We start from the raw sequence: 18,822 nt of genomic DNA on the forward strand, positions 1-18,822 counted from the left end.
GCAAATGAGTCATCTCACAAGTACAAGCCACAAAGCAAGTTGAAATCTTTAAGAACATATTTGTGGGTCTTAAGTTGTGCAGTTGTCGATCTCATGCTGTGAGTACAAATCCTCTCTCATACTGATCTTTTTTGCAGTGTTTTCCCCTTGGACGAAAGAAAACAAGGACTGAAGAACATTGAGTTTGAATAATCAAGGTACTTCGAGTCGATTATTTTAATAATCGTGAGGTAAAACCTGCTAGTAGAACCATTGAACAAGGAGGTGGGTTGATCTTAATCATATTTAGTATTTGTGTTGCAGCATCAAAACTTTTCAGCCATTTTAACTAAAAATGACATTATTGTGCACGTGTATTTAAATGAAAGCACACTTGTTTATATTATATAAACACCTTATTCATATTTGTAAACTTTAATAACATGGATTTAAATAATATTTTCACTATATAACTCCATATAACTGGAGCTTTATATTTCTTATATGAGTTTCCATTTGCATGTATGTGTAGGCAATCAAAGGAAAATTGGACTTATTCTTCAACACAATGATTTTTAAATTTTTTCTACATTATTTCTGTAAGATCTCACTGCATTTTAAAGCTATTGACAGTGAAGTAAATATTATACTATAAAAATACTAGCCAGAATTAAACAATTAATTCATAGCTTATCATATTACAGCATCATTTATTGTTATTATCAATTAATTTGATATGAAGCAGTGGCCAGATGTTAAAATGTCTCTTGGCAAGACACTTAATTCCCAAACTGCACAACATCAGCTGTTGAGGTTACACAAGCCAGCACACATCTAAACACAAGCCCTTTAAAACTAGGAAGAGTTGCGTCAGGAAAGGCATCCGGCGTTAAAATCAATGTGCCAACCATGTGATCTACTATAAACTTGCCACCAAGCTTATGTGATAAGCTGAAGGAGGGAAAGTAAATAAATAAAAATCATATAAAGAAACTGAAACAGCATAATTGATCACATATGTAATTTCTGCAACAACTTGTTGATGTTTGTATTATTTGTTAGATTTAAACTTACATTTCTGGTATTAAAAGGTGCTCAGTTTATAACAGGAGTCTGAATGCAAGGCTGGATGTGTTTGATTCAATTTAAAGATACTGGTGCAACTATGAATTCAAACTTTGAGTACAGCAACAGATATAAGCTATGACTGCCAATTCTTACCCAGCTTTGAGAGATTTAAACAGCAAACTTTTGGAGGCTTTTAAGCACGTATGTGACAAGAGTTACACGTGTGAGCTCAACGAGTTATGCAGTCAATCAGCATGGTGACAAACCTTTCATAGGCCTGACCTTGAAAACAGAATTATGCAACATAATATTTTAAGTAGCTAAAGTGATTCGGATGCTAAAGTATCAACAATGATTCAACTGTTGAATTATTCCACTTCATTGCCACTCTTTGCTATACATATGCCATTGTATTAGCATGTGACCTCAGTCCACTTCCACTAAAGTTGAACCAGGAGAAATGATTTTAGGACTGTGTTTTGGAGTGTTTCACAGAAATAAAGGTTAGACCCCATTTTCACCTCTATTGCTGTATGCTTTTGAATTCAAGTGGATAATCAGACACCAAGATGTCTTTAAAAAAAAAAAAAAAGCTTTTGACAGGTTTAAAAGCTGATGTGTGTAACCTCACTCTTCTATCAGCTCAATCAAGAGATAATCTTCTCATAATACACAGCACACTTATCTCTAAAGAGTGGATTTATTTTGTGGAATTTGGTTTGACAAGGAAAATAAAACCTTTAGAGCTTTTTTCCCTTTAATCGACAACAAAATGATTTTTGAAAGTGGATTCAGAAATGGAACATCTTAACAATGTTGCACTTCATCCTCACTGAGTCAGTCATGATATGTTCAGGATTTTTATTCAGCACCCAAGTCAATTATGACTGCGTTAAAACAATCGCAGTAAACCAATTAGCAAGGTTTGATGGTTTGATTACCATGTTGGTGACGCTGTGTTTAATAAAGCATCAACACTCTTTATTTATTAAAATTCTATAGCATTGCACATCACACATTAAATGTTTAAATTGGTGTACTTGAGGAAAAAAGGCCTCATTAAAACCTGAACATTCAAGCTCTCCGTGTCTATATTTGCTTGCTTATTTGAAACACAGTCTTACACGGTGTAGGCTCGCTGTGCTCAATCTACATGGATGATATAAATAGATAAATGGAACTGTCATCTCAGCATCAGTTTTCATTGTAAAATACAATTATTGAATTGTGCTTGTATGGCATAAATTTACTGTCAAAATCAAAAACAGGGTAAGCCAAATAATTCTGCTCAAGACCGATACGAAGGGGAGGGAGATATATAAATAAAAATAAACCCAAACACAGAAGACTCTTCCCAGAGTATTTGACTGTCAGGCTTTTGTGGGACTTCAGAAAGCACACTGAGTAAACAGCTGCTTGCCTGAACTAAAGTAAACAAGGAGAGATCTTTGTTTTTGCTTTTCATGCATTTCTCCACTTCTGTCTTCTCCAGTGAAGCATTTCAATAAAGGATGGTGGCTACTGACCTGACCGGTGTGTCACTGAAACCAGCACCGAATGCTGGGGATTTATCTTACAGCATTCAGACTTACATTGTTCTTTGCTATAGAGTAAACAAATTACATATATATTTCTATATTTCTCTCTGTCTCTCTCTATGACAGAACCAATATTCCAATAGTCCATTTTTGTCTGTTGGGCTTAATATACAAGTGGCATCTCTGCAAGTTGCGTCCTTTAAAAAGCAAGGCAGAAACTTAACATCCCAACAAGAATCTCCAAAAGTTCTGTGAAAGTTGTTCAATTTAGCTCCAAACCATGTCCGAAAAGGCACACCACAGTCCTCACACCCTGCTGCTCACCTGCCTGACAGGAAAAAGCGGTTTTTGTCATGTGCACATTAAAGAAGGTCTTCCTGTCAGAAGTGATCATCGAAGGCTTTCCTCCCTCATATCTTTCCGTCCCTGCCTGCCAGGCTTCAAACACAACTTTCAAGGTGCATGCTTCAGGGACACCTCCTTACCTTGTCCTGAAGTTAGCCGGGTGTGGATGCCCATCATACAAAGATAAAAAGTCATATTCCTCCTCCACAGCGAAAGATTGAAAAACTATATGAATCCTGTTGCCCTCTTCAGCAACAATCACCCAGGTACAGTTCGCTCCATTTGGATATCCATATGGAAAGCCAGGGCTTTCTATCGTCCCATTCTTTCCTTTTAAAGTGCCTCCACAGGTGTGGATAAAACCTGGAATAAAAAAAGGAAACAAATGCCAAGTCGTTAGGAACTGTGAGTGTGAATAACTTTTGCTTGTGAAGAGGAAAGAAATTGCTCTTCAACACATGAAAGTAAATGAATAAATTGTAGAGATTCTTCCCAAAAAGCTCAGTCTTCCCTGGTTTAAGCATTCAAGTAGCAATAACTGAAACGAATGGATTAAAACTTTATCATTTTTTAACACAGATGCTACGCCAAGTAACACTTATTGTAACAGCTGCATGCAGTGTGTAAAGTTCAGGTCCAGTATTTTCTTCAACGAGAACAAATTGTTTGGAAAATCCACATTGTTCTCAACTGACAGAAGCTGTGAGAAAAATCTGGCAACCACCATGTCCAGTTTGTGGATTTATGTTTTTAATGCCTCTTTAAATTATGGACCGCAGGCTGCAACAACTACTGTTGTAATAATGGGAGAGTAATTGGGGACGGCATTGATGTTTGATGTATTGATGTAGCGTTGAACAAAGTGGTCGTGAAGCATCATTACTGCCCAGTTGTTTTCCAGACGGTCAGAAAGCCCCAGAGACAAGAAACAAATAGGGTCTTCCAATTTGGTGCCAGAAGCCCTTAATATTTAGTTTTACAGCCCACACAAGATCTATCTTTACACCTTGTTGCACTGCTTTGCTAAAAAAAAAAGGAAAAGAAAAAAGAAAATCAATATCCTTGACATATTGGGTTAAGCATTATACCATCATTGTCAAACTACAATAATCTGGTTGCCTGGCTAACCTTTGGGGTATTAATGTAAATGTGCCACGGCTAAGTAACTGACTCAAACGCATGTACAAACTTAATCTGTCTCACTCATGCAAAGACATTTATAATCCCCCGTTTCTCACAGTCAGACCTTTTCTTCTACACTTCCACATCCAGAAGACTTAACACAATGTTTGAACATGTTCCCATACACACTGAGCCACAGAGCACAGAAAAGCACGTCATTTTAGTCGAGGCTATCGGGAATGTCGTCTAATGGAATGCAAACTTAATTAAGATGCATGGTTTACCCCTCCAAACAACTTACTCCTAGTGTAATTAGCTTTTCACACTCTGTAGGTAAAGGATGTTTTGCATAGTGTCGGCCATACACATGCAGTGCAGTATGGGGAAAAACACAGCACGCAGCTTACTTGGCAGCTATACAACTCAAATAGCCCCCGAACAAGACAGACAGCGGTGATTTTCAGTATGTATGCCTTCTTACAAACTGATGTGAACGAATACTCAAAATGTTTAACTGTGAGACAAACTGACAATTTCCCTCTTGTCAAGCGGTTTCATTTCATTATTTTTGGACTAAGCTTGGCAGCTGTTTGCATTTTACAAAAAACAACTGTTATCACAAGTGTGATAGCAATTTTTTTGCAACAATCTTAAAATCTCGCAGCACCTTCAGGATATTATAAACACATGGTGTCCCTGACAGTACAGTATATTTCCTCATATTGTGCAGACTAGACTCAACCTTTCGGCACCTAAAAGACCAACTGGTCTGAACTTGTATATCAATTATACCATATAAATCCACTGATAGAGGTTTATCACTGTGCCTGGTGATGAGCCGCTTCTCCAAATGTAGTGGTGGAAAAATTCTTATCAAGGTTTGTTGCACTTCAAAGTTACAATTATTTCCACCGTCACTGAGAAGGTGACAGTGGAAATAGGTGTAATTATGGCAAATTTGTACCTACATGGTCAGAGTAATTCAAAGTGATCCAATCTCTGCTTCTTTCAAATGCTTTTGTTAATGTTTTTCATGACAGATGACTGACTCTGGCAGTATGTTTGACCAGCATTTGTGATGCGTTATTGTTTGGTAGTGTGTGCATAGAGTGTTGTTGCATATTTATAGTTTAATCCATTTGTTGCTTCAAGTTGCCACATTCTCAGCTCATGGGTTTATTTTGGCGAGTCCCCTATTACCTACTGCTAAGTGGACAATTGATATCTAACAGCCCTGGTAATTATGACGGTCTGCCAGAGCTGCATGTGCCGGTGTATTTCAAATTTGACAAAGGTAGATGGTTTTATGACAAAGCACAGTCATTGTTTCTACTTTTAGTAGTGTTGCCTCTGTATTTTAATTCACTCCACAACCTTCCTTAAGCTTAACTCTGTTGTTTTCCTGCACTGGAAACTGATGTTCAGCTTCAATCTATTATTTATCTAGGAAAATCACCTTTGATTTTTTTAAGCATTTTTATGAATGATGCAGCTTTACCAAGTGACAGTGTGGTTAAAGTATTAAAAATCAGAACAATATGGCAGTCCTCATGTTATTAGAGGGGGATCATTTAAAGGGGACATGCAAATATGAAACATTAAGTTTACTTATCCTGAGTAATACTGCTTCTAAATACATGGCTGAAGTCTTGAGATTTTTGGAAACTCCCTGAACTCCCTAGTGTCTCAAGATTGTTTCTAGGAGCTGCACTGAAATTTAACTGAGGTATAAATGCAGTACTCTTTCCTCAGTAAAGATCATACAAATTATTTATGAAGCCTACTACTATTACTATCAGCAAGAAATAAGACTACACGTTGGGATGGGTATAATGTCAAGATCTTACAACATTCAGAGCTGCAAAGTAAAGACTGGGGTGGCATGTTGTAGTTTTTCAGAGTTGAGGTTTAGTGGGAAAGTGATAAGCTGAAATCAGTGACTTTTCAAGTAAAAGACTGACGTTTACAGACAAAACCTAGGTAACAGAAGATGCATGTATTAAAAGCTTTAAAACAGTTCCATGCTTTAGGTCTATTTCTGGAAAAGCTGCTGTGTAATCTACTGTGTGACTGAACATATCCTTATCAGCTAAATACACTTTTTATTTTAGTCACACACTGGACAATATTGTTAAAAATAAAAGTTTTAGGCCGCACTCCCTTATGATCCTGAAAGCGAGTGTGTGTGCCCCCGTGCACATCTGGATCACTTGTCCACAAAAGGATCATATCATTCACCTCCACAACCACATAATGTGTGTTAGGGCTGTGATAACGTTTTCATTCACGCCTCCCCATTGGTGCTTGGGGCGATTGTTTTAATGAGCATTGTTGTCCATGACTAACTATGCCAGTTAAACCAGCAATCTGTCGGTGCAGCTTGTTTTAGATGTACAGAAACAGGCTAATGCCTGCTGGAGAAATGGTTGAATCATTTGCATTTTCTGTGCTGCAGTAAGTGGTCAAAGTGCAGTTTTTATGTCAAAAAGCTGCATCTTCCCTCTTAATACAAATTTAAAGTTGCAGCTAGTGGTTTCTATACAGCCTACACAGCATGTATTCTTTTTCACATAGCAAATGCACCCTACACTAGATCTCTTTAGAGAAAATTAGAAAATATTAGAAATATCTCTCCAATTAATTTCATGTGATTCCCCCACATTATGGAAATGTCAGTAGGAAATCACTGGACTGTCTCTTTAAATGTTCAGAACAAAACTCAATCCTAAAAAAAAAAAAACATTTTTTATCTGATGTGTGGGAGACACAGTAAAAGACGGAGTAAAAATATTTAAAATTCAAGGCAGTGGAGTTTTAACCACCAGTGTCATTAAGTGAAGTAGACTAGGCTTCAGTCGACGTAAGGTTACCACACAATTTTTGTAACAGAAGCTAAGCATAAAAGATTAGATATACGTGAAGCAATCCTAGCAGAGGATATCTAATCCCAACTAGTGTTGGACTTAGACACACACCCACTATTTTCACCAGCAAAAGTATTATTGATTTTATTTGAGGCTTTTAAAGCAACTACACCACGGACAGCAGCAATAGAGCTCAATTAGTCTCTGAAAGGTTTTAGTTCATCAAGCTTTAGATGACCATTATTGTAAAATACTCAGTAATTCTATTTTTGTGAACTGCTTACTAGTGTGTGTGTGCGTGCGTGTGCGTGAGCGTGAGCGTGGGAGAGATATCCCTCTGAACCTGGCCGAACAAGAACAACAATGTCCTGTGTAGTTCCCTAAATTTTTAAGTTATAGGAACAGGTGTATGTACTTTTCTTCATTTTCTAGAGCTTTACGACTCCAATTTCACTGGCTGTTACTTACCTTAGCACCTCCTGGTCTGGCAAAAGGACCCAAGCACACACAAAGGGGGTCTATATAGGTGCCTGAGTGGGGTGCCCATATATGGGCAGTTTGACTTGTTGCCTTGTCTAATTAAGGGTTTAATCATTTTTGTTTTGTAATTTTCTTAAACATATATGATCAGATTATTGTGTTTTAATAAGACTTATTTTGGATAGCAATAATGTAGTGTTTTATGAATTTAATTGGTAAATATGTTGGTATGACCCAGTGGGATTTCCTGGAATGACCATTCAAATGTTCACTGCCACCATATCAATTTCACTTACCCTGGCTCTCTCCACAGATCTAAGTATTTTTCATTCTTTATTATCTCTGCAACTCCCTCACACAGCTGCAGTTTTTGATATTGTATCTCCCTCAACCACCTCCTTTCTCATCCTCTCTCTGTCTCGCTCCCCTATTTCATTCACTGACTCTTCAGCCAATTGTTCCTTGAATCTTTCTTTATCCCTCTCTCTCTTCCTGCTCAGCAATTCTCCTTCTCATATTACCAGCACAATCTATGGCTCTCCTTGTTTTTTCTGTATAAGCTATCCATTATGAATTTGAATTATCCATTTCAATGCTGTGAATCACACAAGCTTGTAATATGTTAAGCGCTGTCATCTCCATAAAAGCTGGGTCTATAAAAAGAACATTGTAAACATCCATCTTGTAACTTCATAGGAAAACATGGAGGCAGCATGGGTTTTCTTGTAGGTGAGAAAGTACTGTGCATGGAATTACAACTTAGACTCACAGTACATCTTATTTGAATTCTACTGTCACCTCTTAGTAGAGTGCATCGACCTCCATCATTACATCAATTGCAAATCACAGTCCCTGGGGTTTTCTCCGACCCCATGTTAACGCCATACTCCAACACCGACCATAAATTGTGATGAGAAACCAAATTAACGACATGCTGTGATTGCACAGTGGGGAAAATGCGGTTCAGAAATATGAATTGGTATCATAACGCACAAGTCTGGCAGAAGCAGGGCCCTCAGCAGGCAGCCTGGCTGGCAGACACACAGCTCAAGAACAGTCCCAGCTGCTCCTCACATAGTTACATTTACCCCCGGCCTTTTGGGTGCACACACAAATGTCACATTTACCCTTAACACACCTTTGATGCTTATATCTGACTTTTCAACTTGCTGAGCAAAACACAAAGAGTTGAACTGCAGTTTTTTCCCCCCACTCTTAAGATGTTTCTGGAGGTACCATTTTTAGCCTTGAACTGTAGAGCTTCCCTCTAATGCAAAGGGCAAAACTACTGGACATGATTCTTTCATCCTCTGCCAGTGAATACAAACATTTTGGCCAAAATGAATCAGTTAATGAAGCACAATGCTGTACCAGGTGTGGAGGAAAATTCAGGTTGATTTTACAAAGAAAATGCATTTTGCAACAAAGACCGTCTCCAATTATTTTCAAGGCCTAAATGATTTTTTTGCAAGTCAAATTGGTTATTTAATGTTTACTTTAATCCTGGAAGAGCATTTCAGCTTCCTAATACCAGGACCTGTGTATGAATGGGTAGGTGATCCCTAGAGAAGAAAACAGCCAATATGTTGTCCCCCACCATTAATGCAGATTTGTAGTTTAGCCATAAAGGGAAATTATTATGTGCAGCAGGGAGGGTGGAGAAGAAGTCATTTGCTGTCATTCAAATTATTATGAGCGACAAATAGAGCATTGAGTAATAGGTGATTGCTGATGGCTATGAGAGATTGCCCATCCCAAATGACTATTTTAGACCAGCATTAAATGGGCTTGAAAAATGCAAATTCACAAACTTGACCTGCTCCCTTCAGGCAGTTGTTTCACGATCCCATGGGCAGATTAAAATTCTTTTCTTACCCTGGCAGTGAATCGGTTGAATTCTAATGAAAGAATACAGCACTTAGTTTATACCACCAAATTTATTGTGTCCCATTTGCTGTAGTGTCTCTAGTGTCTTAAAGATGGATTTATCTACTGTCCATTGTACTGTCTTTTCGACTGTCTGTCATTCCCCGTTTATGTGAGACCAGGTCCATTACATGTTTTCCAAACGAGACGAGTGATATGTATCTAACTTATCAAAGCCAGTCTGAGAGGAGACAGTGAAACATTGAAAGGAAAGTTTCTGTGTCTTTAATGATAGGATACAAAGTAGTGGCCATTAAAGAAATGTTATAGTGCCCCCCTTTGGCACCAGTGGGCTGAAAGCATGATGTAGCAAAATTTCAACAATTAACATTTTCCCCCAAATGGCATGTAGTTTGCAAACGTTTTAAAAAGACTTCCATCAGTTACTTGTAAAAAGCGACTGTGAATTTATTACTTATGAAGATTTTTTTTTTTGGGGGGGGGGGGGGGGGGGGGGGGGGCAGTTCTGTGTTCTATTCAGTATGTCTTATGTCTGCCAAAGCTCTTTGAGCTGCAAAGCTCTTTGTAAAAGGACTGGGCTAGGTCTGCTTGGACCTATAAAAAAGGACTACATTTTGAAGGGTCCATGGTGTCAAAAGAAAAGCTTCTACATCAACAATGTCAGATTGTAGCAAAATATTGTAGTAGTCGGGGGTTTTCCATAGCATCTTACATTTATTTGCACACACAAACACCCAGAGGCATGCCTGGATATATACAAACACGCCAGATTTCTGTACACGGTGTGTGGAGGGTTTGGTCCCTTTGGCCAAAAGACTAAAGGAGGTAGAGGTAAACAGGTTTCTTCTCTCTTATGAGTTTAGAAGAGATACCCATGAGATGTTGGAGGCCAACTGTTATTTTCTTTAAAAAGCAGAGCTTTTCCATATAGTGCACAGTGATATAATGCCTTAAACTGTTATGTTATTTTGTATTATTACTGTTTTATTTAACCTTCATTACTGGTGGGTTTTTTTAACCAAGGCCTTTGCATTAAAATTACTTTTTAAATCTCTGACATCTTTGTGAGAAACTGTATATGAGAAAGAGAACAAAAGGGAGCACATATATGTACATGTAGCTGTATACTGTGCTGTATTACCTAATAAATAATGAGTGCATACGCATGTAATGGGTGGTGTAGGATTTTATTCCAAATATTTTTATGTTTGCTCAAAATGAATACATTTACAATATTGTTTTGCTTTCAGCCTGTAGACAGCACAGTATCTTTCTTCAAACAAATTCCAACCCCAATATCAATGAGCCTATGCACTTTCAAACGTCTCTTCTCTTCCCAGTCTTACAGCACTTTCTTTATGTACAGGTGTATGCCTAGTCAAGGAAACCTCTTCCTCTCGCTGGCATTTAATCATGCTCGTGATGATGACCTCTCATAAAGAGAGAGAGAAGCAACAACACCACTCGTGGAAATCAAAGTTAAAGTTCAAATAAACTGCATTGATGTGCACCTGACCTTAAAGTTGAGTCAGCCAATATAGGCAGATCCATCAGTGAGGCCTAGTTACAGTGCACCAGGTGGAAAGATAGAGCCTTTACCAAGCAAAACAAAGGTCAGCAAACAGCCTGTAGGATTCATTTGCTGCAAAGTTCCTCTCGCTGCTTTATCCACAGCGGTCACAAAGCATCACAAAGAGAAACAGCAGTGTTATAAAGTGTTGCTGAGTATAGATTTTACACATTTTATAGTTTAGTTTTCAGAGAAAATTGAGGGCTTTTTTTCCTATGCAATTTTAACAATAATGTAAGTGGTTTGCAGTTATTTTGCTTCAGCTAGCAAACAGTAAATTGCAACCTTGCTTCACATTCACCCATTCACACAATGATAATATGAAAGGCGCTTCTCTAACCCATCAGGAGCTTGGAGTTTAGCGTCGTGTCAAGAGGTATTTTAACATACTGCTAGGAGGAGTCGGGGATTGAACCCCCAATGACCTTGGTGGGCCACCTTGCAATTTTCTGAACCTAAGCCGCCCTCGATGATACAGTGCAATAAAGAAAAATGTGATCTGAGTGAAACTAAAACCTTCACAAAATACTAAAAATAAAGGAATATTAAATGAAAATGATAGATTGTGTATCCAATTAAAACAATTGCTTTTCTACTGTTATGCTTTCAGAAGCCAAATATTCTGGCCGTTCCTCAATATCAAATCAAAGATGAGGAGATGTATTTAGTGGTAATTTTGTTTTAAGCACTCAAAACATGTTTCGCTCATATCGATAACAAACTGACATCAATAGCCACAGACCTAAAATGAAATGCTCTTTCAGTGGCACAGGAATAACTGAATTTGCCAGGGCTTAGATGGCAACCTTAGTAGGCATAAATCTTAAACTTATGTCCCCAGAGAGAAGGATTTTATCTGAATCGTAGTGCTGCACCTTCACAAGTCATACTGATCCTCCTTGCATAATCGCAGCCCCTTACTATGCTTGTCTGCATGCTTGATGAAAGGGAAATGTGTCCCATACAGCAGAAACAGAAAAGAGGCTTTCTAGAGAATGACTATTAACTCATGAGTGTGTCACTGCAATTTGGAAAAGGGCTCTAAAATATTCCATTTGGTGGTTTTAAATTGCCAACCACTGAGGTGAAAAATACTAAAATCAAACACAGGGCCACACTGAAACACAGCTGGCACATGCACAAATACACACACCAAACACACACCATTGCACAAGGTAATAGCAGTGGTTGTGTGCTGCGTGGCCAAGTATAATAACTGTTTCCCAACGTCTGCATGCTGGTGGTGCTTTAGCTACTTCCTAACAGATACTGTATTTTATAGCTAGACACCAATACCTCCTCAAAGTGCTACTGAGCCATACTGCACCTGATGCCAGGCCACCACTGTGAGAGCTGCTGTACAACACAAAACTGTGTGCCAGCAACACATTTAATGGGACGCATGTCTCTCTATCCTCCAATTTACCGAACAAACAATAACACCAACACTTGATCCGCAAATAAATAAGTAAATAATAAAGAAATGGAAAAGGAAAAAGGAAATAAGCAAGGAACAACAATATGTCTTCTTCTATCTGAAGACAAACAAACACAGCGGTTGAAACAATCCACTCCGGGAAAGAAAAGTAATGCGTAGCTCGTGCAATGTGAACGCTCCTCCACGGTGAATCTGAGTTTTAGCTGTGAATTCTGAAATATCATGTTGTCTGTGCATGTTTTGGAGTGTTACCTTTCAACACCAGTCGCATCTCTTACATATACCATAATAAAACAGTACTGTATGACAGCTAATCTGCAGTGTATATGACTCATAACAAAATACAAACTGCTTTATGACCCACAGGTGTTTTAAATAAATGTACCACTCATTTCCCTTTTCAAAATATCTATAACCTGATGGGCCATACTGTAATGTAGTTAAAAATAATTTGACACCAACAATTAAAATAATAAAACCCCAGCCGTAAAACCTAGTTCAGGAACACTCAAGTTAGAGCTGCTACAGTAGATTTTGTTAAGTAGCAAATAATCTTTTACATTTTGTACATTGTAAAATGCATAAAATCAAATACACATACCTACAAAAAACATGTGTTTGACACTTAACTGCTGGGTGTCACAGTAAAGAAGTGATTTTTTTTTTCTTTTTCTTTTTCCATGTCCATTTTAACCTGCTGCCTCCTTCATTGTCTTTAGATGTCATGGGTTGGTTTAGGAGTGCAGGTCTAAAACAGCTGGTGCTGCCTGTTTTTGATAGAGGTTGAATCTACATTCCATTTCAGTGATGTAGCATGCCCTTATGGCTGAGATTAAATCTGGTTTTAAACTAAGAAAGATAAAAGTGGATGAATAAGTGCTTTAATAAATAAGGCTCCACAGGTCGGGACCAAAGGCCAGTGTGCACAGCATGATGCTCTAAAATCAGATGATTAGTCAATCAATGACTTTTCAGCATGCACAGCGGAGGCCTGAATGTCTTTTCTTGGCTGAGAAAAACACTGTAAACCTGTATAAGAGTTTTGCTGTCTTATTCTTAAAGGAGGATGCTTAAAAAACTGTCAAGTCAATGGTTAAATAAAGAGCAGTTTAGCATTTATGAAGAAATCAATAATTCTCTTAACAGCTGATCCGAGAACATCTTACCAGCAATTAATATTATGGTCAACTTGTCTAGGTCTATTTTCTATCTAGATGGATGTGCAATGCCCAGTGTTTCCTCTTGAACACAGACGACAAAGTGGTGTAATTCAACAGATACTATATGTTTAACACAACTGCTATCCTCAGTTTTGAAATCAGTGTGGGTTCATGATGACCCCCACTAAACAGTCCACCTATGCATGGCCACTGGCTATAGAGGGAATAATTCTGAAAATAAAGTGTAAGGGGGACGTTATTTATGAGATTAAAGAAAAGAAAATGACAAAATGAATCAATGCTTTTCACTGAACACAGGAAACTCTCAAAGGTTTTGCTGCATTTACAGCACATTCACTCGTAGTAACTGTTGGTAAGCACGTTTTACTGCAGAAATACAGTATATCACAACAACAGTGTGATAACAACATTTTCACTTGTCAGGCTTTATAAATGTTAACCACTGCATGGATAAAACTAAACGCATAGATATTTTATTATCAGCAAATATCCCTCCAGACACTAACAGAGTTTAATCCTCTCTGAAAATGGCACCTGAGGTGCAGAAGACAGTCCACCTTGAATCAGTAGCCTTGACTCTGGAAGGGGTCCCTGCTCAACCTATTTCATTTAATCTCAACAAACAGTGAGCTATTTTTCCTCCTGAAGACAAGATATAGCCAATCTCTCTCTCCCATGAGTAAGGCCTATATTAAACTGATACCTGAGAAGAACGGACTTAATCAAAACCAACACACTATACAACTTTCACAGAGAGTGCTCAGGAACATCTACAGGAGGAGCCTTCCCCAAGGTGACAGGCCAGTGGGAGGGCAGTGTACTGTAGTTCTTTGTTGCACCACTAGCACAACCAGGGAGATGTCAGTGGTAATAGAGGCATTAGTAATCTGTTGCTGCTCCAAGTCCCTGTAACTATACTATACTATATTAGTTTTTTTCCAGTTCCAGTTGGACTGTGGTTCTCTTTTCTCCCACTTTGGCTCTTCTTCTTCGGTTGTGGGGATCAAGAACCATTGGGGCAGTGGGATAATACCCCGCATTCATTGTAGATAGTGTATAATTACACAGACAAATTGTAATCCTGATTAGCCCCAGCAGCCTTTCCAGCCTGTTTACATAATCACATTGAGTGAAAGTCTTCATCAAGGGCTCAGTGGCCAGATTACTGTTTGTGCAGAAACTACCTGTTTACCACCAATTACTGCTTGGTGTAAGTACTGTAGGTAAAAATAATATGGAAGCTGTGAGGGATTTTGAGAAGTCGGGAATAATTACAACAGTCTGCTCACAGGCATTGATCATTCACTGTCATTTGATGTTCTGATGTGTGGGTCAGTAACTGTGTGTTCTGTGAGTCCTGTGAGCCCGTTTTCTTTATCAGGTCACTACTAGGACTGTCCGATAAATAAACAGACAGAAAAGGGAAATCTGATCTACAATGTGCCATAACATTTATCAGTTTACAGCCTAAAGGGAAAAGCCAGGAATCGGTGGCCGTAACTTCTGGATCTTCTTCACTTACTCTTTACAAACATAACCACTTTTTCATGTGATATTATCCACTACTTGCACGAACATTTGTCATAACAATGGGCCGCTCTCAACCTTGTGACTGTTTTATTATTGTGAACGTGATTGATCGTCATCCAATCGATGGGTGCACTGTGATTGTCATAAAAAGAGCGAACGCAGCTCTTGTACTCAAAAGTAGATGAAGTAATGTTCTCACTCTCAGTGCAAAGGAATCCAATTTGTGGTCGACGCAGGTCTTTTGCTCCGGTCCCTGCAATTTAGGTTCCTGAAATGTTGTGTTTGTGTCCCAGAGAATGAGGTAAAACATTTACAGTAAACGTTTGTCCTCAGATTTTCTGAGGCAGTGTATTTTATTTTAATAAAACCTTCTTTACTTCACTTCAGATTCAATAATTGAAAAAAAAAAACATTGTCACAATTCCAGTGAATGGAATGAAATGTATAGATCACAAAAAAATCAAACAGACAACTAAGACAAGCTCAAGACCGTGCAACACCCACACCCAGGATCCTGGGTCCAAAATGATACATTTTTAGTCATTGAAAAAACTCCAGGGCTGCAAAGTGGTCCTGTACTAACTTTGCTAGTTATGTTTTTTCCCAGCATCATTATCTTAGCAGGAGACGTGAGTCACAGGCCACATCCAGCATCTTTATACTTATGCAAACATCGAGTCAACTGTCAGAACAGAGGAACTTCATGGTTCTTCCTCCTCTCTTTGGTCTGTGTCACTATTTCCTCCGCTCTTTTCCAAGTGAAGACCCAAGCCTCCTCCTCTCATCCCTCCAGTTCCTGGCTGGCTGGCTCCCTAAAAAGTAACAGAACTAGGAGGATTGGTGGTGGCCTAGAGGTTTGACATTGCCACAATGTGGGTGGTGATGAAACAGCACTGTGCCCGACTCTGCTCAACTCCACTTGGCTCATTCTTGGTGGCCGCTGCCAATCTGCATGCTGCACATTTTATGAACCCCCGAAAGACAAACAAAAGAATTACTCACAGAGTGAACAATCTGCATGTAGATCTATGAGTGTCCACAGTCAGACACACACACGTATATATGCTTTCAACAGATAAACAGCCATAGACTCCCACACACAATGTGCACAGGCACGTACACGAAAGAGACTGAGAAGAAAACACATTTTTTGTGTTAAAATTAATTCTGCCTTTCTTGTTTGGATTCAACTTTAGCAGGAAAACAGAATTTCATACCGAGTTAAACAGTAAATACTTAGTTGTGGCACACACTGAAAAGACAGACAAGTTCCTCCATGTCAGTGACATTACAAAGTAGCAAGATATTTTTATTTGTTTTCTGTTTAAAAAGTTTAAATATCAGTAGACAGCAGATGAGCACATGGCAACTTTAAGAAATGAGCAACAATTGCTTTATTGGTTTGTACAGAGGCTGAACTAGCATGAACCAAATTAGTGCTGTGGATGAGAAGGAGAAAAACAGAGGGGTACAACGTCTAAGAATTCTGTTGCTTCTCAGAAAAAGAACTAGTCTGTTAACTAAAACTGAATGAAAGTGCCCTTGGTTTAACTACATATGGCTTATGCATATAAAAACTGAAACCAGCAGTTACCTCACCACAGCGAGTATTCACATGAAAGAAAGAGCCACAAGAATACTAACAAGCCCACCTTACACCTGCCTGCACCGGCAAGTCCGATAAACACCAGTAGACAAATTGGTTCCACACTACTAATTTCCTCGGCTCCCTAAACGGTTCCCGGAACATTTCTGGTGAGAAAATTGGGCTGACGCAAATTTCACATAAATACTTGAAAACTCGACCCATAACAGAAAAAATGTGGGCGGCTTCAGTCTTAATAAATTAGAATCTTTTCACATCATATAGGAAACCTGCAGTGGATGCATTTGCGCCTCAGCACTCACTAGTTAGCCTACTAAGCAAAGCAGCTCACGTAGGCTATTAGAAGGAGCGTAGGCTACTGCAAGAATATTTATTGAGCGACTCAGTCAAAGCCTGCATTGAGCGCTAAAGCGGTGAAATGCGTCCCCTCAAACTCCATCCAGTAGACCGTGGTAACATATTTTGCGCACGTCTGTAACGGCAAAGCTTTTGGTTTCTCTCACGCACGCACACACGCACACACACACACACAACCGCAAGCATCAGAAAATACAGAGAATTGCTGCAGTGGCTCGTACCTTTCACACAAGTGAACATCAGAGAAAAGATGAGATTCCAAAAGACAATTCCGGTCCTAGTCCTCATCGTTTTGGTTTGAACAAAGTCCCTTCGGCCACATTTAATGCATCTCCTGTTGAAAACGTCCAGTAGTTCAATAGATCCGTCGTAGTATCCTTCTCTGTAAATCCCCTTCATGTTCACAACTAACACATGTAACCTACTGCCTTTTTTCTTTTTCTTTCTGCGGGTTTGAAGTCGTTTCCCGTTCCCTTCTCAGAGGAGAGCCAAGCAGAGCCGCGCTATGTCAGCTGATAGGAGAGAAGTGAGCAAGACTGAATTTTAGGATAGGACCAGAGCAACCTGGACGAGGGCTCAACCATCTCTGCTGAGAGGGGCATCAAATGTGAGGATCTCTGGTGGTGCGGTCTTACATTGGTCGTTCAACATCTTCCCCTTTGAATCCCCACTGAAGACGGAAAGGAGTCGAGTCTACAGTTTGAATGCTGCCTTTATCGATCGGCAAGTGAACCGCGCAGAGTGAGGGAGAAAAGGTGGTGTTGGTGGTGGGGAGGGGGGGGGGGGTGCAGAAAGGGAGAGCGTCCTGTGTAAGTATGATGTGGCTGATGAGTGGGTAACAAATCATGAAGTGGGAGCAGTGAGGTGTGGGTGGCAAGAGATGATGAGACATGTTTTTATGGAAATAATGGAAATCCTGAGATAGAAGTGAACTCTGTTAATGACAGCGTGTGTGTGTGCATGAAGTGAATGGGAGGGGGGGTGACACTCATACAGGCAGCATCCCATCACGAAAGCTGATGAAAGAAATTCGCCTGGTAGGCAATCCCACCATAACTCTGATTTTCATTTTGGAGATCGAGAGGAGCCCTCATTGGGAGTGATGGTGCTGGGCAATTTGCAATGCAAAGATGGGACGATGACGGCGCAAAGCGCAGCTTAGTTGCAGTGGGGCTCTTCTGCCATCTAGCTTCGGAAGAGTCACCGACCTCTACTTTGAAAAAAGGGGGGAGCAGTGAAGTGAGAGGCCGTGATTGCATATTAGAATGAACATCATTCGGTTTGTAACACATTCAGATGGGGTTTCATCAAGAGCTGCGGAGCCTCATGCTCACGGCCTCGCTTTCTTTTTCATCAACATGGTCTGGGCTCTTGAAGCTCTGAATAGTCCCACAAATTCAAGTTTGTACCTTGTAAGATCAGCAGCTTTGAAAAGAGCTTAGATATCATGTGAGGTTCAAATCGATCATGCGCGTTGCTTCGGGTTTGAATATTGCCCGGTTAATAAATGTAGTAGCAGTGGCCTCCATAGTAATCAATATTCTTTGGCCTAGTATTGGGGAGATTTATTAGCATGAAGCCAGCGGGTATGTTCATGAGGAAACCTAATAAATTAACCCGGTCTCTATCTCTGTATTTGAAGAGGGGGGCTGAAGGGGAAAAGGTGCTTCCATCATGGGGGAGCTGTCCATGGTGCTGAAAGGCTAAACCAGAGCATCGGGTGTGACCTGGTGTGTTAAAGGGCTGATGCTTTCATCTTTATCCACTAAAAATACTATGCATCATAAAAAGGTAAGGTTACGTCAATTTTTACACTTCAAAACGCTAATTGGTTGATTGTGTTTCTTATCCAATGAG

The 18,822-nt window shown here is 39.4% G+C and overlaps 1 protein-coding gene across 5 annotated transcripts in view; it reads right to left on the bottom strand.

Moving 5' to 3' along the window:
- LOC137130705 (CUB and sushi domain-containing protein 3-like) overlaps positions 1-17,724 on the bottom strand; it is a 194,197-nt gene extending 176,473 nt beyond the window's left edge. For all 5 annotated transcript variants that reach the window (XR_010914879.1, XM_067511194.1, XM_067511192.1 and 2 more), the window contains exons 1-2: positions 17,187-17,724; positions 3,071-3,293 (exon numbers count right to left, since the gene is read on the bottom strand). Coding sequence is in view for 4 of the 5 variants with exons in the window: in XM_067511194.1 (XP_067367295.1) it covers positions 3,071-3,293; positions 17,187-17,364 (401 nt within the window). In the remaining variant the exon portion in view is untranslated. The remainder of the gene's footprint in view (positions 1-3,070; positions 3,294-17,186) is intronic.
- Positions 17,725-18,822: the final 1,098 nt, after the last annotated feature.

The sequence above is a fragment of the Channa argus genome, chromosome 7, assembly GCF_033026475.1.
Source record: "Channa argus isolate prfri chromosome 7, Channa argus male v1.0, whole genome shotgun sequence".
NCBI lineage: Eukaryota > Metazoa > Chordata > Actinopteri > Anabantiformes > Channidae > Channa > Channa argus.